This window comes from Bos indicus x Bos taurus, chromosome 13, assembly GCF_003369695.1.
Source record: "Bos indicus x Bos taurus breed Angus x Brahman F1 hybrid chromosome 13, Bos_hybrid_MaternalHap_v2.0, whole genome shotgun sequence".
NCBI lineage: Eukaryota > Metazoa > Chordata > Mammalia > Artiodactyla > Bovidae > Bos > Bos indicus x Bos taurus.
The window spans coordinates 65,243,851-65,267,049 of record NC_040088.1 but is presented as its reverse complement, the minus strand read 5'-3'; the positions used below and the strand labels follow the sequence as shown (position 1 = coordinate 65,267,049).

General features: G+C 44.6%; 1 protein-coding gene across 2 annotated transcripts in view; it reads right to left on the bottom strand.

Moving 5' to 3' along the window:
* The window catches only part of CCNY (cyclin Y), a 110,028-nt gene that overhangs the window by 37,853 nt on the left and 48,976 nt on the right, over window positions 1-23,199 (bottom strand). For both annotated transcript variants that reach the window (XM_027560071.1, XM_027560072.1), the window contains exon 2: window positions 35-109. In XM_027560071.1, the coding sequence (XP_027415872.1) occupies window positions 35-109 (75 nt within the window). The remainder of the gene's footprint in view (window positions 1-34; window positions 110-23,199) is intronic.

Below are 23,199 nucleotides of genomic sequence, written 5' to 3'. Positions count from 1 at the left end.
AAAAAAGGAAAGAAAGAAAGAAGAAAGAACCTACCGTCTGTTTGAGATTTACTGAGGAATATCGTGCTGGCCCGAGGATGGTCTGAGGGATTGAATTCCATGTTCAAATCTTTAAAGAAAGAAAAAGAAGATATATGAAAACCCACCAGATAACTAAAGGGCATCAAGATTTTCAATTTTTTAAACCTTAGATTACTAAGACATTCAAGGATTCCGGAAGAAACCAACAGTTACTGTGTTAATAGATTTTTCCAGGTTCCACTTTGAACACCTGACTATTCAGAAACTTGATAAAGTCATACATTAAAAATTAGACACCTGGCTGGAGATCTATTAGCCGAAAACTCCATTTTCTTTGTAAAAGTCTGTTCTGCACCAGTATAACTACAAAATAGCAGGACAACGTCCTAACACGTAACTAAGGAGAGGTACGTGCTAAAACTGACTCATCTAAATCCACAGTTAATTGAGTGGTATTTCCTCGTTAAATGTGATCAAAATAGGATATATCTCAGCCAAATTGGTATCTACACACTCTGCTTAATTAAGACGGTTATTTTCTGAAAAGGCAAAATTAATTCTTTAGAGCAAAAGCTCACATTGCCCATCTGTGGGCATAATCGGGGCCACAGATGTGTTTTGTCTGATTCATTCATTTTCTTTCTTTTTTAATAAATTTGAACCCATGCATAATTTCTGTATTTCAAACACATATCACAAAGGGAAAAAAACTTATTTCCAGCTTCTCTTGAGAAATCAGATCATTTAGCAACACCAGGACCCACCCCAATGGTAGCAACTGGCAGGACCTAAGACCCCAGTGCCCAGTCCTCACCCTCTGCCCCACCACCCACTCCTTGGGGCCGTTCCTCAGTTCCTCCCGGCTACTGGCATATGCCTTTGTAATCCTGCCTTAGAACAGTCTCCAAGGGCTACAGGCTTGTCCAGTATAAACAATCAGAATCCCATCACAGGGGAGTTTTTTCAATTAAAAAAAAAAATTCCATACGGAAAGAATGGTTAAGCAAAACAAAAGAATAAAGATACAGAAGAGAAGAGAGAGGACCAAAATTAATGGAAACTCAGAATGGTCTTCAAATCAGCTTCTAACATCACAGTGAAAACTTCTGAGTTCCATCATTTCAATAAATTTGCAAAGAAATCTAATCAACACCAACAAAAAACACAAAGTATCTTATCCTTAGCTTTAATAGCTCATCTAGTCAAAGATAAAAGCAAAGAAAAAACAAGGATGGTCACACGTTGTTGCTGTTGTTGTTGTTGGGGGCATCCAGGGCCCTTGCAAAGTAGCTCGCTGGGCTCAGGGCAGCCTCAGCTCTGGAGGGTGTTGGCGTGTCTGTGCTTGTGAGTTTTCTCTGGAGCCTGCCTTGAGGGAGAGAATGACTGTGTCTCAGCCTGAAGTGCCACCTGCATTAAGGTGTAGCAGCTCATGACCTGGTGAAAGGTGGGCATTTGTGACTTGCTGGTGGAAAGAAAGAGAATCAGATCAGGAGAGCCCTCATGGTGCCTGTGGCTCATGTTGGCTGGGGCCCTGACTCCTTGTTTGTTTTTGTGTTCTATCGCTTCATTTTAAAAATACATATTGTATTTATTATTTATTTATTGGGTTGCCTCAGATCTCAGCTGTGGCAGGTGGGATCAAGTTCCCTGACCAGTGATCCAACCTGGGGTCCCCTGCCTTGGGAGCACAGAGTCTTGGGCCCTGGACCACCAGGGAAGCTGCTCTTTGCTCATTTTAACTTGAGGATCATATCCCCTGAGGAGATAAGTATCTACCTGCCAATCAGGAGAGAACATAGGGGAAATGGCTTCAGAGTCCATTCAGAGTGGCAGGTTAAAGCCTAGGGCTTGCTCTAAGCCAGTGGTCCCCAACCTTTTTGGCACCAGGGACCAGCTTTGTGGAAGATAGTTTTTCTACAGATTTGGGTGGGGAGGATGGTTTTGGGGTGATTCAAGTGCATTACTTTTATTGTGCACTTTATTATTCTTTGTTGTTGTTCAGCTACTAAGTCATGTCTGACTCTTTGTGACCCCATGCACTACAGCATGCCAGGCTTCCCTGTCCTTCACCATCGCCCAAAGTGTGTCCAAATTCAAGTCCATTGCATCGGTGATGCCATCCAGCCTTCTCATCCTCTGATGCCCTCTCCTCCTCCTACCCTCAATCTTTCCCAGCATCAGTGATTTTTCCAATAAGTCAGCTGTTCACATTAGGTGACCAAAATACAAGAGCTTCAGCTACAGCATCAGTCCTTCCAATGAGTATTCAGGGTTGATTTCCTTAAGATTGATTGGTTTGATCTCCTTGCTGTCCAAGGGACTCCCAGGAGTCTTCTCCAGCACCACAGTTGGAAGGCATCACTACTTTGGCTCTGTGCCTTGTACCCTGGAGGCAACACCTGATGGCTGTCACAGAGACCCCTTTGAGGTGACTGCCTCAGAGAGAAAAGGCAACTTTAGGAGATGTCGAGTCCCTGGAGTCGACTTCAACCCACTGCTTCTTTATGATGATGATACTTATTAAGCTTTCCAGGTGGCTCAGCAGTAAAGAATCCAATGAGGAGACGCAGATTCAATCCCTAGATTGGGAAGATCCCCTGGAGAAGGAAATGGCTGCCCACTCCAGTATTCTTGCCTGGGAAATCCCAGGGACAGAGGAGCCTGGCAGGCTACAGTCCACAGGATCACAAAGAGTCAGACATGACTGAGCACCTCACACTAATAGAACATTATAAGAGTCTACAGCCAGACTTTCAGGTGAAAACAGAAATACTTGGTCACAATGCTTTCAGTCCACGTTTAGGCCGAGTACAAGGCATGACAGGATCCCTTTATTCAGAACTGAAAAGAAACTGACAGAATTTAATACAGCAATGCTGTGAGCCTTCCATGTCTGTGGGAACTGCACCTGTGGGTTCAATCAACCTTTGGTCAAAAATAATGCATTTGCCACACATGGGCATCTATTTAAATAACATTCGTATTGCATATCTACAACTCTGTATATAAAATTTACATAGCATTAGGTATTACAAGTAACCTAGAGATGACTTAAGGTGTACAGGGAGATGTGGTAGGTTATATGCAAATCCATGCCATTTTATATGAGGGACTTGGGCATCCACGGATTTTGGAACCAATCCCTGGTGGTTACTGAGGAATGACTATATTCTCCCATGCCACGTAGCCTAGTTTTTTTCTGTCCTTTCCACAGATGTCATAGCCTTGTTCATCTCAGCTTTTAAACTAGCACCAATGCTATAAGGATCCCTGTGATGGTGCCTAAGAGAAGTGAGAGTCATAATCCATGACTGACGGTCTGGAAAACCAGAAAAAGAAAAACACGACGGTGCAGCAAGGCCTAAACAGTGCTGGGTCTAATTAGGATAGATGAGGAGACATAAAAGACGAGCTGCAAAAACCAGAAACTTTCACCTCCCACCCACTTTCTCCACACTGCCTGGCCTCAGGTTGGTGGTGTTCCAGTGACTCATCCAAGAGATGAGCTTGACAGCACCAGTGAGTAGAGGCCGAAGGACTCAAGGACGCTCTGAGCACTTGGTAGTGTTTTAAGACCAACTGTGGTCAGCTAACCACCCCAACCCAACCTCAGATGACTCCATCACGCCTGTTTCCTATCGTTAGACAAATGTATTTGACATGATCATAATCTTAAACTTCTAATTTCAATTTTAGGTTGTCACATTGCTAACTGTGACTAGGATCTGCAAAGCAATGATGGAAAATCAACAAATAAAGCCTGTTAATTTTAAATCAGTTTGGTTTACTTTTATTTTTAGTCACTACTGACCCACTGCCTGAAGATCAGCGACTCTCTCCATTCATTAGTGCTCCATTCATCAGAACCTGACCCCATTGGTTTGCTCCATTGGTTGCCACCGGGCCAGCCCCAATCCCTGCATCCCGCATCAGCACCCCTATTTATAAACCCTGCTGCTGTTGCTGTGGCAGCAAACTGCTGCTACCACAATTCCGACTGATTCCAAAGCCATCTTTTGTACCCCCGCTGACTTCATGGTTTTTTTTCACAATTATTCTAATGCGCTCACATTTGGTCATTTTCTGTTCTCACTCTCCTGGGGGCACACCTATGCATGGTGGGCCTCCAGCCTAGGTCTGTGCACACATCTGACTCACACTCATGTGCTCTGTCTCTCCATCCACCTCCTTCCAAACTGCCTATCTCTCAGTCTCCTACTCACTCTTGTTCTCTTCCTGTATCTGTCTCCTCTTTCCCTCCCGCACCCTCTCTCCAGTTTCACCACTGCCCCTTTCAAATATTTTTTGTTAAGATGAATCAAAGGAGAGAAAAGATCCTAATGTTTAAGGCTAAACAGAGACTGTTCTGCCAATACAGCAACTAGATAACCTATAAGCTCTCACACTACAAGCACCTAGAAATCTGAGATAAAATACAAGACATGCATTTAAAAGCCTAGATAGTGAGGCAAGGGAAATGGCTTGAGCCTCTAACCGAAGAGTGGAGTGGAGTCTTCTGGCAGAGTAAAGGCTGTCTGGCTATGTGCCCTGGGTCTCGGGTTTCAACCAAGGTGACCACATGTCTTGGTTCACACCGATTATTCTGGCACAACAGCCAATTCTATCCTCTTTACTTATAATGTCCTGATTAGGAAGTTAGCTTATTTTAGAAAGAAAAACACCAATACAGTATACTAACGCATATATATGGAATTTAGAAAGATGGTAACAATAACCCTGTGTATGAGACAGCAAAAGAGACACTGATGTATAGATCAGTCTTATGGACTCTGTGGGAGAGGGAGAGGGTGGGGAGATTTGGGAGAATGGCATTGAAACATGTATAATATCATGTACGAAACGAGTCGCCAGTCCAGGTTCGATGCACAATACTGGATGCTTGGGGCTGGTGCACTGGGACGACCCAGAGGGAGGGTATGGGGAGGGAGGAGGGAGGAGGGTTCAGGATGGGGAACACAGGTATACCTGTGGCGGATTCATTTCGATATTTGGCAAAACTAATACAATATTGTAAAGTTTAAGAGTAAAGTAAAATTAAAAAAAGGAAGTTAGCTTATTTTAATGTCCTGCAGGATAGGATATAAGCCAGTATAGGGGATACAAGTTAGAACAGATGCTTGTATATGTGTCTGAAACCCTCAAAGAGATACAACTGCAACAAAAACTGAATTAGAAAACAAAGTTATCTACAAACCCAAATGAAAAAGGAGCTGGGCCTCAGAAGGGGAAACATCTCCCAAGGCCCCCTCCCCTGCCCACAGTGACTGGTACCCACTGGTCTGTCCGAATCTCCAGCATGGTTCTGGAGTTCCACTCTACTCTGCACATATAGTCCAGGGAACCCTGTGACAAGACTTTTACACCAAATTGGTCACATGCCAGTGAGACCCCTGTGTGCCTGGCAGAAGTAACTGCAAACCACTGCTTCTCTGAGCCCCTCCAAAGACAGGCTCCCCATCCCAAATGACATGACTCAGAGGAAATGATCCACTACAAGTGAGAATCAAGAGACACAACAAATGATGTGACTAGAACCTGGATAACAGAGCTGGTGAGAGACGGCAAAATAAGCACGGGCTGAGGTACTTAAAGTCCGGGAGAGAAAAAGATTAAAATGTACAACTAAAAATGACAAGACTGAATTCTGGCTTCTCCTCGGCCACGTGAGCAAATCACTTAAAGATGATGGTGACACTCTGACAGGCCACCAGACCCTGTGATGATCAGAGACACTGCTGCTTAAAGCTAGTGGGATTCGGGGGCCCCGTGGAAAAGCTGAGTGGGGCCCTCAGCCCCACAGATCCGCACTGAGGACAGAGACCACATGTACAAAGTCCAAATGCTCAACAATAATCAACAAACAAGCTGAATAATGGAAATACATAAGAGAATGATCAAGTGAAGCAGCTCTTCTCAGCTTTTCTTTTTTTTTTCTTTAAAGAAAAACTGGCAAGAACCAACCATTAACTCACATGTAGATTAATTCAAAGAGAAAGAATCTCCTAGCAACCAGCCTCTCCTGAGGCCTGAATCAATGCTATTACCAAACAGGAAAACCACCACTTGGAACACTGATATTTTAATATCAGGCAAATAACTAGGTCTAGTATGGGCAATATTGGTAAAATTGGCCATTGCAGACAACTAAAAAGTGTCTGAAGTGACACACTGAAAGTCAGCAGAGACACTTGAGTCCCAATTATTACTTTATTCAATGGTCAATAAATATTTACTCAGAATCAACTTGATGCAGGCGTTGCATGCAAGAAATACAAAGTGAAAATCCCGTGGCCCCAGGAATGCTGAGGCCTGGAGGCAGGGAAGCAGTCAGGGCGGGGCGGTGCCACAGAACCCAGGAGAGAGCTGAGGCTGCTGTGAATTGAGTCACACTGCGCGCTGAGTGAGGGGAGAGGGATGTGGGGGTGCTGGGGATAAAAACAAACGCACCAAGAACACTCAGTCCACAAAAAGATTCACCTCTGATTTTAGAGGCAGGTGGGACTGAGTAGCATCCGGGACAAATGAAGTCAGTGATACTGAGATTTCCCAATAACAGATCCGACAGTATTTCCACTTTCAAACACAAAACCACCAAAAGGCACAGGTGCCGTAAGGAACACAGAGCACAAGCAAGAGGTGGCAAGAGACTCTCTGATCAACTGTCAGCGAGCGATCCGAAGCATTCCCCAGGCACCCCACACATGCAAATGAGGGCCACATCTACAGCAGCAGCAGAAAGCGCTAGAAACAGAGACTATGGTTATATAAATCAGGAATTATCTGAAAGCACTTTAAAGAGAGGAAATAAACCAAAGAAAAAATGAAAATAAGATTACAAAAGGATATCACGTGAAAGACAGGAAAACAGAAAATATAACTCGGGGCAAGTGCAGTGTAACCTATGTGTGAGGAGAGCTGTTGGGTGAGAGACACCAGAATGTGGGCACCGAGGTGCAACGCCCCAGAACCGTCTGAGGGGAAGAAAGACCTGGCTCCTACTCAACGCCAACAACACGGGAATAAATGACAGGAAAGGAACCAGTCTGCCTCTCTTACAGCAATTCTATTCCACAGACTCTGAAGACTGTTCTGTCAGTTCCAATATGTCAGCCGAGAGCACGTCTACAATTCCAAGAGGTCAAACTCACTCTGCAAATGAGATCATCACCCTTCAGTATAGACCTGATCTATATCTTATATTCTAAGAAGAAAGTTAAATTCAGAATTCACCTCCTACTTCAGTCTATAACTTCAACCTGCCAATTCTGGAGAAATACATAGAAGGGAATACTGTGGCCCTCTGAGAGTCCTACTTGACTCAGACACAAGGAAATGGGATGCATAACTAATAATAAAACCTGAGAGGCAACTGCCAGGGCCGAGCCGTTCTGTATTTAATGGGGTCTGTCGAGCTTCAGAGGGAAAGAAAACAGGCAGCCAGCCGGACAAGACGTGCATTCAGAGGAGCCACACCGGAAGATCAAAGTAAATAAATGTGCCTCCGAACCTGCCATCACAGACCTGCTGCTCGGTTCACCAGCACCGAACTGAAACAATCACATTTCGTTTTTGAAGCTGAGTCAGCACCAAGTCCAGCAGGAGAGAAGCGCGGTGCGGGCTCTGCTGTCCCATCTGAGGGCTCAGCACTGGGCGCGCCAGGCTCCAGTCCCAGCGGCATCGAGGCGCCGCCAGGTTTGGTGAAAATGCATTTTTTTGTCCTCCCTGCACAACCATCTGGCCAACGGTGGATGCAACTGAACAACTCTCAGCACACATGAGTGCAAGCACACACGCCAGCACACGTGACACCCCTCAGTCCTCTGCAAAACCCGAGACACTGAGACAGGGAGGATAGGCAGCCGAGTGCCCAGCCAGCTACTAAAACAGCTATTGCAACGGCAGAAGAAAACAAAGGCACATTTGACTGGGGCAGGTCACTTGGGGTCCCTGGTTTGTTAGCCTAGTAAACAGTGTTCGACCAGTACGCCAGAACCAGGGGCTCAGCACCCGTCCTGTTCCTCTCCTGTCTAGATCTGGTGAGAGATCAGGCACCAAGCCTGCTCGTGTCCCCAGGCCCGAGCGGGACAGCCAGGGTGTCGGGCATCTTCTCTGTGCTGGCAGCATGGTGGCGACCTCAGGGGGAGCAGAATAGGAGCAGGCCCTCTGGTAGGTTTCTTGTGACGGAGAAGAGGAGGGGAGAAGGCCACATTTATTACATTTTTCCTACCACAACCTTCCAGGTTTGGTGAAAATGGATTTTTAAGGCAAAATTTTTCTCAGCATTCCAAGAAATCCATGATCAACCACATACCCTGGTGACTATGTTCAAAATAGGAAATGTCACTTGTTTGCATGATACAATGAACTGCCCTTTGAGAAGAGGAAAAGACTTGCAGGGATTAGCTTTGATTTTCTTCCATAATTAGAATGTCCTAGAGCATTCACTGAAAGGTCATCCTGCCATGGTTACCGCGCCCAATGGAAGGGGACAGTTCCAGCGACATCAGGCCCTCGGAAACCCTCGGGTACTATGGTCACTGCATCATGCTTCTTGGGAGTCGGACTGGTGAGAGGTTCTGAGTCACTGACAGCCTCCTCCTCAAAGCACCCAGCGGCCACCTCTGATCCAAGCAGGGATCATACTGCTTCATGGGAGTTTGTGAACAGAAAACACAGATTTGGACAGGTCACAATCGAAAAATTGATAAGGGCCACAAGTACATCAGTAAAACGCCAATATTATTATTACTAGAGAGCATGCACAACTGCAAAAAGCCTTAAATATACCAGATCTTCTTTTACCTGATTAAACTCTTTTAAAAAGTCTAGTCACTGGAGAGAGAAAAAGTAATTAAAAAGAATTAAAATAAGCTATGCCTGCTCAATTTAGACATCCAACGAGTAGCTTTTGCTAGTTACATTAAATATTAGTATTACGTACTTTCTCACATTGTAATTTCAGACTGCAATCTGAAACTATGAGTCATTCATTTAGTTTTGGGACTCTATCCTAGTGATATGATCTCACATGCAGACAAGGCTTTAATAAGCCCAAAGATGTTCATTACTGCATTATTTATAATAGGAAAAACAAAATTATAAATAATCTAAATGTTCACTAATAAGAGACTGAATAAAGCAGGTGGCAAATTTACAACATTTAAATTTGTAGCTATTACAAATAATAAGTGTTTATAAAATGCATAATGCGTTTATAATTGGGGAAATGCTTCTATATATCATGCTAAATGAAAATGAAAATAAAAAATTTGTACACAGTGTCACCACAATTATATGTCACCCAGGTTTGGATTTTATTGCTTTGGTGGTAGTGGTTTTAAGTAAATCTAGCTTTTAAAAGTACTAAAAGAAACTACACAAAAAAATGTTCACAGTACTTCTTTTGTATAAGGCAAGCATAGGAACTTTTTCTCTTTTCATTTTCTTTCTACTTTATTTTTTTAATTGAAAGATAACTGTTTTACAGAATTATGCTATTTGCTGTCAAACATCAACGAGAATCAGCCCAAGGTACACCCATATCCCCTCCCTCCCAAACCCCTCTCCCATCTCCCTCCCCATCCCACCCCTCTAGGTTGATACAGAGCCCCTGTTTGAATTCCCTGAGTCATACAGCAAATTCCCATTGGCTATCTATTTTACATAGGGTAAAGTAAGTTTCCATGTTACTCTCTCCAGACATCCCACTCTCTCCTCACCTCTCCCCGCGTCCCTAAGTCTGTTCTCTATGTCTGTATCTCCACTGCTGCCCTGCAAATAAATTCATCAGTACCATCTTTGTAGATTCCATATATATGCATTAGTATACGATATTTATATTTCTCTTTCTGACTCACTTTGCTCTGTAAATAGGCTCTAGGTTTGTCCACCTCATTAAAAGGGTGTGGAAAAAAGGGAACCTTCTTGCATTGCTGGTGGGAAAGTAAACTGATACAGCCACTATGGAAGACGGTATGGAGATTCCATTAAAAACTAGGAATAAAACCACCGTACGACCCAGCAACCCCACTCCTAGGCATATACCCTGAGGAAGCCAAAATTGAAAAAGACACATGTATACCATTGTTCATTGCAGGACTATTTACAATAGCTAGAACATGGAAGCAACCTAGATGTCCATCGACAGATGAATGGATAAAGAAACTGTGGTACATATACACAATGGAATATTAGTCATAAAAAAGAACACATTTGAGTCTTTTTTAAAAAAAAAAAAAAGCTTTTCTATATGTTCCAGTTTTTCTCTGTGGACATATTTTGCACATTCAAAATGAAGAGAAAGTTAGAGCTGCCCTTTATATCATGCTACAGAGCGTTAAATCTTACCATTAAATTTTCAGCATCAACAAAGACAAAAAAATTTACTCTAAAATGGTGGAAACTTCCATAGTCACTTAGATGAAAAACAAAGAGTTGGTAGTAATTTCATATATTAGATGGGAAGTTAAACATTACAAATTAAACAAGGTTAAATTTATTTACTGCTGAACAGGAATATTGTTTTCATTCCAGATAAGCAAGGTTATGATTGGTTTAAAGACCAATACCACTGTTGAGCTGATATAAACTAAAAGGCTATTTTGATATCTGAATAGGAGGTGTGCATGAAAAGTGTGCATGTCATTTCTTATTTCAGCAGCATTTAACCTAAAGGTATATGCAGAGATGGGGCTTCTCCTGTCGCTCAGCTGGTAGCTCAGCTGGTAAAGAATCCACCTACAAGGCAGGGGACCCTGGTTCGATTCCTGGGTTGGGAAGATCCCCTGGAGGAAGGCTAGGCTACCCACTCCAGTATTCTTGCTTGGAGAATCCCCCAGGAGCCTGGTGGGCTACAGTCCATGGGTTTGCAAAGAGTCAGACATGACTGAGCAACTAAGCACATATGCAGAGACAAAGTCTCACAGAAGAGTAGGAAGCCAAGCAGAGCACCCAGGGGCACCCTGAGTAGCTCAGTGCCCCAAAGAAATCCCAGGATAGACCTACACATTTGGGCTAAAAGCCTATTAATTGTTTCCTGCCTGTTACTTCCTTATCCAATTATCTGTGGTCCCAAATCACAGACACAGCACAAATAGCCAACTTTGGCTAAAAAGACTGAGCAAAACCAGTGAACAGAAATCACATGAAGCCTGCAAACGCCCCAGCGTCAGACACACTATTTCTGGCATTTCATGGTAGACACACTACATTTGGATTATTATTTATAAAGCTTTTAAGCTACTGAAACAACACTGCTACTAAATAGCAGTGTTAGATATCTTAGAAATTAAAATTTTATATTACTTCCAGTCTTGCCATATTTTTTCTTTTTTTAGGATTCAGAGTTAATTTTGGGGGGGCCACACCATGCAGCTCCCACCAGGGATCGAACCTGGGCCATGGCAATGAAAGTGCCGAGTCCAAACCACTAGACCACCAGGGAACACCCTTGTCATATTTCTTAAGAAACATGAATGTACAGTGTTAGAAATAACTGAGATGTAGACAACGATGATGATGGTGATCAATCATCGTCACCACCATCTTCGTTATCATCATCACCATCTCAGGCCCAGAGTGCTGGCTTTTATCCTCTGCTTTTAAATATAAATGAAAACCAACCTGCTTCTTCCCCTCTAACCAGCAGAGCAGGGAATCATAAACAGCCCTGGGGAAACATCGTGGGCAGGGGGGTGGGGGTGGGTGGTCATCAGCTTCACAGATCCCACAAGGGGCAGAGCAAGGACAGAAGGCTGTCTCTCCTCACCACCAAACAAAGATCCTGGCAAAGAGGGGAAGCTGCTCGAGAAAGACGATCTGATACAATTTTATGATAATTCCTGTTTCTGAGTTTTGTGTTCCAAATATATACTATCTGTGGCAAATATACACCACCCATTTTCACTCAAAGCAGGGAAGGAAAGGGAATGACTTCCTGCACACAAACATGGTCCAGAGGGCAGCAGATTTAGGACAGTTAAGTACTATTTAAATGAACTAAAATCTTCTGTATTTGGAGGGGATGGAACAAACTCACATTTTCCACTGGGCGTATATATTTGTCCAATGTTGAAGGGGACAATGCTTTAGAGATTGATTTGACATGTAAGTATTTTGAAGGGAAGACTTTTGAACCTCACTAATCTATCTCATGCCAAAGAATGCTCAAACTACCGCACAATTGCACTCATCTCACATGCTAGTAAAGTCATGCTCAAAATTCTCCAAGCCAGGCTTCAGCAATACGTGAACCGTGAACTTCCAGATGTTCAAGCTGGTTTTCGAAAAGGCAGAGGAACCAGAGATCAAATTGCCAACATCCACTGGATCACGGAAAAAGCAAGAGAGTTCCAGAAAAACATCTATTTCTGCTTTACTGACTATGCCAAAGCCTTTGACTGTGTGGATCACGCTAAACTGGGGAACATTCTGAAAGAGATGGGAATACCAGACCACCTGACCTGCCTCTTGAGAAACCTATACGCAGGTCAGGAAGCAACAGTCAGGACTGGACATGGAACAACAGACTGCTTCCAAATGGGAAAAGGAGTACGTCAAGGCTGTATATTGTCACCCTGCTTATTTAACTTATATGCAGAGTACATCATGAGAAACGCTGGGCTGGAAGAAGCACAAGCTGGAATCAAGATTGCCTGGAGAAATATCAATAACCTCAGACAGGCAGATGACACCACCCTTATGGCAGAAAGTGAAGAGGAACTAAAAAGCCGCTTGATGAAAGTGAAAATGGAGAGTGAAAAAATTGGCTTAAAGCTCAACATTCAGAAAACGAAGATCATGGCATCCGGTCTCATCAATTCATAGGAGATAGATGGGGACAGTGGAAACAGTGTCAGACTTTATTTTGGGGGGCTCCAAAATCACTGCAGATGGTGACTTCAGCCATGAAATTAAAAGACGCTTACTCCTTGGAAGGAAAGTTATGACCAACCTAGATAGCATATTCAAAAGCAGAGACATTACTTTGCCAACAAAGGTCCATCTAGTCAAGGCTATGGTTTTTCCTGTGGTCATGTATGGATATGAGAGTTGGACTGTGAAGAAGGCTGAGCACTGAAGAATTGATGCTTTTGAACTGTGATGTTAGGGAAGACTCTTGAGAGTCCCTTGGACTGCAAGGAGATCCAACCAGTCCATTCTGAAGATCAGCCCTGGGATTTCTTTGGAAGGAATGATGCTAAAGCTGAAACTCCAGTACTGTGGCCACCTCATGCGAAGAGTTGACTCATTGGAAAAGACTCTGATGCTGGGAGGGATTGGGGGCAGGAGGAGAAGGGGATGACAGAGGATGAGATGGCTGGATGGCATCACCGACTCGACGGACGTGAGTCTGAGTGAACTCCGGGAGTTGGTGATGGACAGGGAGGCCTGGCGTGCTGCGATTCACGGGGTCACAAAGAGTCGGACACGACTGAGTGACTGAACTGAACTGAATCTATCTCACTTCTCAATTAATAAAATTAATAAATAACACAGTGTTACACTGTGGAATCAAACATTTACTATTTTTTGAAAAAGGTCCAAATAGCCATCATGTTCCTCTACCTTTTCTGCTGATTGGTTACCAGTCAAGAAAAATCAATATCTAAAAGAATATTTTTTATTTCAGAACTTTATAATATAGTCCAAGTCCCACACTTTGGAGGAGTGGCTTAAGCCTCCCATCAGACAAATAACCATAAAATATTTTAGGAGATGGTAGGGTGTCCTAATTATTTTCCAACAGAGTGTCTCAAAAGCCTTTTCTTATGAGAGTAAAGGGTATTAAACAGATTATATAACAAATGTGCGAGTTCTTAAAACATGAACTATTTAGAAGTAAAAGTACCTAATGTCTGCAACTTATTTTCATATGGTTCAGGAAAAAAAAAGTATGTAAGAAAGAAAAAATAATAAAGCGATTGTGGCAAAATGTTAACTACATTTTGTGGTAACGTTAGTACTATTCCAACTTTTCTGTAAGTCTGAAACTGTTTACAAATAAAACATGAAGGAACATGTATCAGCAGGTTTAGTACACAAAAGAAGAGTTACTTAGGTTATGAACTCTTTCCTACAGACTCTCTACCTTTCCTCATTTCTGGTTCTCATCCAACCCTCCCTAGTCAGACTTGTAGGAAGGCAGGCTCTCTCGCCCCACTCCCGGCTCCAAGCCAACTCCAAACACGGCTTCTGTTTCTTCTCACCTGAATCCTTTCTCACCAAAGTCATCAATGACTCTCATTCCCGACACACTAGCTCTAAGCAGACTCCAGCTTTTCTGGTAGAGATGTGACTCCAACTACTGCTCTGCTGTTGTCTCTCCACGAAATTTTCTTCCTCTGACTCTTAAGACTTCCCTTAGACTTCAAATACGATGCACTTTTTGCCCAACTCCTGTCAATTCCCAGTGCTCTGCCCTGGGAAGGATCCTGAGGCTCCACTGTAAACCCACGCAGGGCAACGGGCCCTGAATTCACAGTTTGCCAAAGTCCAACCTCAGCACGTGACCTTACACAACAGGGGCGACACCGATGCGCTCTGCTGGGCACGTAACTGGTCATTTAGTGCTGGTCATGGAGACAAGCTGACCTTTCCAGCCCTTGGGTTATGCCCAGGGACACTTTTCATATTGCTTTACTCAGACTTTTAAACTGTTGTTTAAAACCTTTCTCTATAACTGTTTCACTGTTTAAATTTTTTTCTATCTAAAACTATAAATGGAAACTTTCCCTTTCATAGATTTTCTTATAAGGTTGGGTATTCTCAGTATCTTCAACTCTGAAGCCAAGTTTATTTCCTGAGAAACACATTTTCTTTCTCTTCTAATTTTACAGTGAGTCATTAACCGAAATTAACTTTATATAAAAGGCATCTCCACTGTCAAATGAGACACAACAGATAAACTCTTACCAAATGTATAAGAATAACCTCCTGCTTTTTCCATTTAATAGCCTAATTTCTGGGTACAGTCTATTTATAGACCACGAAGATAAAGAAAACAAGCAGCGCACATACGGCTGATGCGCAGAAGCAGCACTCTATGAAACCACCCAGGGCCACACACACACAACATCTGGGAAAGCTCTGGCTCTTCCTGTCACCGTCCCTTCCACAGTGAAAGTCATTTCAAACAAGACTGTTGCTGCTTCTACGCTGACAATAGTCTAAAAGCCAACTTGTTCCACACTCACAATGGCGCCTTTCTGTGAGACGGTGGAACGGGCTGTGTTCTGAAGGAGGGGGCCCGACACCTGTCGGAGCTGAAGAACCCGCAGCCCAGCCCAGCCCAGCCCATGACGCGCTCCACAGGACTGCCGGGAGCACAGAGCCATCTTTCAAAGCATGGAACATTACACAACAGTGCTCTTCTCAGATTGTTGTATAATTGCAGCACTTGGGACTCAGAATTAAGTTCCTATATTATATTTCTACTGCTACATTTTATGTCCCTTTAGTATGAGGAGAACTTTTATGAAGTTGACATTTTGGGAAACTTTACACTTCAAGCAATTTCAGCCTGATCTGTAAAACATGACTTTCCTTAATAAAAAAAAAAAAAAGGCGGGGGGGGGGGGCGGGGGGGAGAGGGGGATTTCCCTTCTTGTCATGAACATTTATCATCTTTTCTTTTCTACTACAGGCCTTGTTGTTATTGAACTGCTAAGTCGTGTCCAACTCTTTGGGACCCCATGGACTGCAGTTCACCAGGCTCCTCTGTCCATGGGATTCTTCAGGCAAGAATACTGGAGTGGGTTGCCACCCTCTTCTCCAAGGAATCCTCCTGACCCAGGGATTGAACCTGAGTCTTCCCCTTGGCAGGTGGATTCTTTACCACTGGGTCACCAGGAAAGCCCATATTATAAGCCTAATCTCAAGTAAATAATCTAATGCATGTTATTCATTTCAGTCTGGCTTCTTAAGAGACTCTGCCTTTAAATTTCCAGCAAACGGGGTCTTGTCAGGGAGGTGCTAATAATATAGCATGAACTCTGGATTAGCAACCACAATACTCTAACTGGAGAAATAGCACAGCTTTCTGCAATGTCTCAGGCCACAGCTATACAACAGAAATAAGAGCACCCATCCTTAAAAAACATCATAGAAGCACAAGCCAAAATGATGTGTAAAAAGAGATGTTTTGACTCAGCGACACTATGAGCAAATGCAGACATGGTTCAGCTGAGTTGGATGACTTCTGTGGGTAGCATCACTAAACACGCTGTGAACAAGCAAACAAGTGTTGTGTCATGTCTACCGCAAGTGCAGCTCACTAGAGACTGGTCCCAGTGTGCTTGAGTGTGTGTCAAAAGCCCCCAATCAGACACCCCAAAGAAGCTTCTGGGAGTGTTGGAGAAACAGCCGTAGGAGGCATGGGAAACAAGAAGGGTCTGCAGCAGGGGGACCGGCTCAGGTGCAGCTTGTCTGCGGCTGTTTCTGCAGCTCTTTGGCGGAGCTGAGTAGGTGAGACGCAGACCATGTGGCCTTTTCAGAAACGTCAGCTGACCTCTGGTCTAAAGCTAAGGAAAAAGACCAAGGCTGGAAATACATGTGAGGGAATCTCTGGATAGGGGCATAGAGGTGTCACTCCCCAGGAGAACAAGAATGTCTAAGTCAACTGACGGTTAAGTAGTGGGTAGGACAAGGAAGCTTCTAGACCAGTCCCACCTGGTCCTTACTCTTGATCCCCCGACAGCATACACTCTGCTAAGTAAAAAGTACATGTGCAAAAGTACATGTGTTAGTTCTCGTAAACAAGTGACAAGACACACCACAAAAAACAAAGAATTATTATGCTTAGCTTTTTGAAAATGGTGGTTTCTTTTTATCCATGTAAGGAATACAGGGACGTACCATTTATTCAAGTCTCTTACCCTTCAATGTTAATTATCAGTATCTCAAAAAAAAGTCAAACACTCTTAAGTGTTTGAAAGGCATTTATATAACCCAAATTATGCTTCAAAAGATGCATGCACTCTGCTGACACGAGAACCTGCTCTGCCCCACCAACCTGCCTTCCTCTGCCCACTGTTGCACCACCACAGACACAGAGTGGGTTGAGCAGGTTATGCACGGTACAAGTTAACAGTCTTAATGTAGTTAGTTAAAGCAACCCTATAAACATGGTCTTTTAATTCCTATCTTACAAATGAAAACTGAGGCTGGTGCGTGCGTGCTAAGTCGTTTCAGTCATGTCTGACTCTTTGCGACCCTATGGACCGTGGCCCGCCAGGCTCCTCTGGTCCATGGGATTCTCCAGGCAAGAATACTGGAGTGGGCTGCGATATCCTCCTCCAGGGGATCTTCCCAATCCAGACATCTAACCTGCGCCACTTACATCTCCAGCACTGGCAGGCAGGTTCTTTATCATGAGCATAACCTGGGAAGCCCAAACTGAGGCTGAGAGAGAACTAAATAACTGCCCTAGTGTCTCAAAGCTATAAACTGGCAGACCCGATACCCAAACCTAGCTCACCTGACCCCACAGTCTATAAAGCATTTTCATCTCCTGCAGATGTAAATCGTATGTGAACTCAGCACACCAGGGAAGCATAAAGCTACTTCCCTGTAGAGCTGCCCCTAGGGAGCAGTGGATAAGGACAGCTGCCCCAGATTCTTTCTCTCCATAGCCTAAGACAATCCAGGGAAATGCAATCGTAGTCAGGAGCGGAGCTGGCAGTTTCCTCAGTCCACGTTGCCAATCCCTAAATCTGCCTCTGCAAAGGCCAGGCGAATGCTGCTTCATTGAGGCTCTGGCTACCCGCTACCCTATGGCAGATTCCATTCCCCTCCAGGAGACACTCGTGTTCATTTCAACAGTCAACTGTCCTTATTTGGATTGAAGAAAAGGACAGAAGGTCCAGATGCATTCAAAACGCTCTCCTCCAGGGTTCCCTGAGTTTGCGGAAGCACCGCGCAGTGGCTCAAACCAGTGGTTCCCTCCCCTCATGCATCCAGCACGTGCTGCCAATGTCAACACCTTAACCTTATCTCCATGACCTCTCTCTCACCTGCACAACTCCCCACTACATCGCCTCTCTAGGTTGTTCTTGTCTATTCTCCAACCCTGACAAGTGTTCCACCCGCCCTCCCTCTCTTCTCACACCCCATCACTGGCTTCTCACTGCTCAATGTAAACACAGAGAGGATTGCCACAGCCTGCTTGCTGTGTTTCACGCTTCCGGGCCCACCCTCCACCACCCCCCTCCCTCTCATGCTCCTGTTCTGGCCACGTGGGTTTCCTGCAGCTGCTGTGGCGGGCAGCGATCCACACGCTTACCTCTCCACTCAAAAGTCCTCGCATCACCACTGGTCCCTGCCGAGCCCTCGGGTCTCAGACGCGCCCCGGCCCCGTGGTGCAGCTTCTCCCTGCAGGCTCTCCTGAACGCCCCCAGCATCCATCGTAGAGCGCCACCTCTCCCTCCTGACTGTCAACCACTGGCAGCAGTGGCGACATCTGCTTTGCTCACCATTTTAACCCAAAGCTCGGCATAGATTAAGAACATAATAGACAGCTGTCAGATAAATAAAAGCCAACATATAATCAGAACGTGCTGATACACGCCCAGAAAGAACGAGCCGATTTACACTCTCACAGGGTGTGAAAGTGACTTTCCCCACCTTCGTCACCAGGTACTAGGGAAGTTTCCATGTCCTGGCTAAGTGGTAGCTGCCAGGCCCAGGAGGGGCAGTGGTGAAGGACACAGCAGCGTGTGGCGCCCTCACAGCTGGCATCCATCAGTGCTTGGCTGGTTGCTGCTTCTTAAATCTCAATGAAGGATGTAATTTGAGACTGGGTTTCAGCCTCTTTTACGAAGACCTCTGACAGACTCCCGCTGACACTACACATATTTGCTCCTGGCAAATCCAAGACACTGATCTCTACTCCCTTGCAATCTATGTTCTTTATTTACACATATGCTTCCATGGGTTGTAACAAATTTATCTCATATATATACATGGAGAATGTATGTACCAGTAAGTATTAAAATATTCACACAGATACACATATTCATTAACATTTATGGAACACTTATTATGTGCCAGGCACAATAACAAAGGTTTTAGATGCATTATTTCAGTTACTTACTAGAAGGCTTTCAAGAACATTCTATGATCATATCCATTTTAAAATGAGGAAACTGAAGGTTAGAAGGCTGTATAGCTGGCCCAAGGCTACATAAAGAAGGATGAGCCCCGAAGAACTGATGTTTTTGAACTGTGGTGCTGGAGGAGACTCTTGAGAGTTCCCTGGACAGCAAGGAGATCAAACCAGTCAATGCTAAAGGAAATCAACCCTTAATATTGGAAGAACTGATGCTGAAGCTGAAGCTCCAATACTTTGGGCATCTGATGTGAAGAGCCGACTTATGGGAAAAGATCCTGAAGCTGGGAAAGACTGAAGGCCGGAGGAGAATGGGGCGACAGAGGAAGAGACAGTTGGATGGCATCACTGATTCAATGGACATGAGTTTCCTGAAGCTGGGAAAGACTGAAGGCCGGAGGAGAAGGGGGCGACAGAGGAAGAGACAGTTGGATGGCATCACTGATTCAATGGACATGAGTTTGAGCAAACTCTGGGAGATAGTGAAGGACAGGGAAGCCAGGTGTGCTGCAGTCCATGGGGTCGCAGAGAGTCGGACACGACTGAGTGACTGAACAACCACAGGGGAGAGGCAGAGCAGGCGTCTGTCTGCTCCAGACCCGCCATCCCTTCCCCCAAGCTCCCTAGGCTTCTGCCAAACTACAGCTAACCAGCAGGAGCTTGGAAAGAAAAACGTTTTGGCTTTTTTAAGAGAAGAAAATACATCCTTAGCTTAATGAGTCTTTCCATGCCACGGCAGGCCCTGACCACACACAGAGCTACAACAGTGGGTTTATTCGGAGATCCATCTCCCCCACAGAATGGATTCTCAGGCCAGATGGAAGCACATACAATCACACGCATCAGAGAAAGGCGGGGAAACTACGAAGGGTAATACCACTTACTTAGTACATTTCTTAAAACTGGCTCTTTTGATTCCACCCTTGCTGGCCTGGATGGAAAACTACAACATGCCCTTAGGAAGCATATATTTTAACTACAGAGAAAATGACCACGTCCCTCCCTGGAAGAACACCCATGACGTACAAACCCTGAGAACAGCAATGCCAGGGCCCTCCGCTCGCACTGCTGCTCCTCACCCACCTTTTTTCTTGTCCACTTTTTAAAAATAAACTTTATGGAGGTGATCTACAGGGAATTAAACATACACCCATTTTGAATGTACATCTCAGGGCGTTTTGACAAATTTATACACTGTATGACCACCATCACAGTCAAGACACAGAGTATTTTTGTAACTTCAGATCTGCTCCTGTGCCCCTTCCCAGACCGCACCCTACCCACAGCAGGCCCTGATCCCTGGTCACTCACAGTGACCTGGAGGCGTCTTCTCTAGACTTGCACACAAACAGGTGCACGGAGTATGACCCTTGCCCACCCCTGACTTAAATCTTCTCCACAGTGCGCTGTTTCATACATCCTGTATTTACTGAATTCCAGCTGTGCTGTCTGATGCTCTGTTCAATGAGACACAGTGTGGAGAGGCAAGTTCATGCCACACTGACGCACCCAGAAGTGTGCATGCAAGCAGCTGAGCCCCGGCACAGTGCCCTACCTCCCAGCACCCCAGGCAGGCTCAAGGCATGGAGCCTGGGAAGCCCTGGTTTCCTGTGAACCCCAGGAAGAGTCTCCTGTGACTCTGGCTGCTGCAAAATGAGCCCCTGGCTCACAGCAGGTCCTCAGGCTCTCTGGAATTGTGTTCAGCATCACTTCTGTTTCATCTTATGCTTCCATCACAGTTTTCCTTTTTCTTTCCTTCCCTTTTAAACTTATAGTATTTTCCTGCGTGTGTAGGTGTCACAGACAAGGTGGAGCTGGTTCCCTGACTGGACGTGAGGGCAGGACTGGGAGAGACAGGTAACCACCTCCTTTTCCCTCGAAGGAGAGCTCCTCTCCTCCCACTGATCCATCCCAAGCAATCATGCTCACCTGGCTTCAGGTGAGACTCACCTGGGAAGTTCACAAAATACTGATGCCTGGATCAAATCCCTTATGATTATACAGTGGAAGTGAGAAATAGATTTAAGGAATTAGGTCTGACAGACAAAGAGCCTGATGAACTATGGACAGAGGTTCGTGACATTGTACAGGAGACAGGGATCAAGACCATCAAGACCATCAGAGCCTGATGAACTATGGATGGAGGTTCGTTGACATTGTACAGGAGACAGGGATCAAGACCATCCCCCAAGAAATGCAAAAAAGCAAAATAGCTGTCTGAGGAGGCCTTACAAATAGTTGTGAAAAGAAGAGAAGCTAAAAGCAAAGGAGAAAAGGAAAGATATAAGCATCTGAATGCAGAGTTCCGAAGAATAGCAAGGAGAGATAAGAAAGCCTTCTTCAGCAATCAATGCAAAGAAATAGAGGAAAACAACAGAATGGGAAAGACTAGAGATGTCTTCAAGAAAATTAGAGATACCAAAGGAACATTTCATGCAAAGATGGGCTCAATAAAGGACAGAAACGGTATGGACCTAACAGAAGCAGAAGATATTAAGAAGAGGTGGCAAGAATACACAGAAGAACTGTACAAAAAAGATCTTCACGACCAAGTTAATCATGATGGTGTGATCACTCACCTAGAGCCAGACATCCTGGAATGTGAAGTCAAGTGGGCCTTAGAAAGCTAGTGGAGGTGATGGCATTCCAGTCGAGCTATTTAAAATCCTGAAAGACGATCCTGTCAAAGTGCTGCACTCAATATGCCAGCAAACTTGGAAATCTCAGCAGTGGCCACAGGACTGGAAAAGGTCCATTTTCATTCCAATCCCAAAGAAAGGCAATGCCAAAGAATGCTCAAATTACCCCACAATTGCACTCATTTCACACGCTAGTTAAGTAATGCTCAAAATTCTCCAAGCCAGGCTTCAGCAGTATGTGAACCGTGAACTTCCAGATGTTCAAGCTGGTTTTAGAAAAGGCAGAGGAACCAGAGATCAAATTGCCAACATCCACTGGATCTTCGAAAAAGCAAGAGAGTTCCAGAAAAACATCTATTTCTGCTTTATTAACTATGCCAAAGCCTTTGACTGTGTGGATCACAATAAACTGTGGTAAATTCTGAAAGAGATGGGAATACCAGACGACCTGACCCGCCTCTTGAGAAACCTATATGCAGGTCAGAAAGCAACAATTAGAACTGGACATGGAACAACAGACTGGTTCCAAATAGGAAAAGGAGTACGTCAAGGCTGGATATTGTCACCCTGCTTATTTAACTTCTATGCAGAGGACATCATGAGAAACGCTGGGCTGGAAGAAGCACAAGCTGGAATCAAGATTGCCTGGAGAAATATCAATAACCTCAGATAGGCAGATGACACCACCCTTATGGCAGAAAGTGAAGAGGAACTAAAGAGCCTCTTGATGAAAGTGAAAGAGAAGAGTGAAAAAGTTGGCTTAAAGCTCAACATTCAGAAAACGAAGATCATGGCATCTGGTCCCATCACTTGATGGGAAATAGATGAGGAAACAGTGGAAACAGTGTCAGACTTTATTTTGGGGGGCTCCAAAATCACTGCAGATGGTGATGGCAGCCATTAAATGAAAAGACGCTTACTCCTTGGAAGGAAAGTTATGACCAACCTAGATAGCATATTCAAAAGCAGAGACATTACTTTGCCAACAAAGGTCCGTCTAGTCAAAGCTATGGTTTTTCCACTGGTGATGTCTGGATGTGAGAGTTGGACTGTGAAGAAGGCTGAGTGCCGAAGAATTGATGCTTTTGAACTGTGGTGTTGGAGAAGACTCTTGAGAGTCCCTTGGACTGCAAGGAGATCCAAGCAGTCCATCCTAAAGGAGATCAGTCCTGGGTGTTCATTGGAAGGACTGATGCTGAAGCTGAAACTCCAATACTTTAGCCACCTCATGCGAAGAGTTGATTCATTGGAAAAAGACTCTGATGCTGGGAGGGATTGGGGGCAGGAGGAGAAGGGGATGACAGAGGATGAGATGGTTGGATGGCATCACCGACTCGATGGACATGAGTTTGAGTAAACTCCAGGAGTTGGTGATGGAAAGGGAGGCCTGGCATGCTGCGATTCATGGGGTCG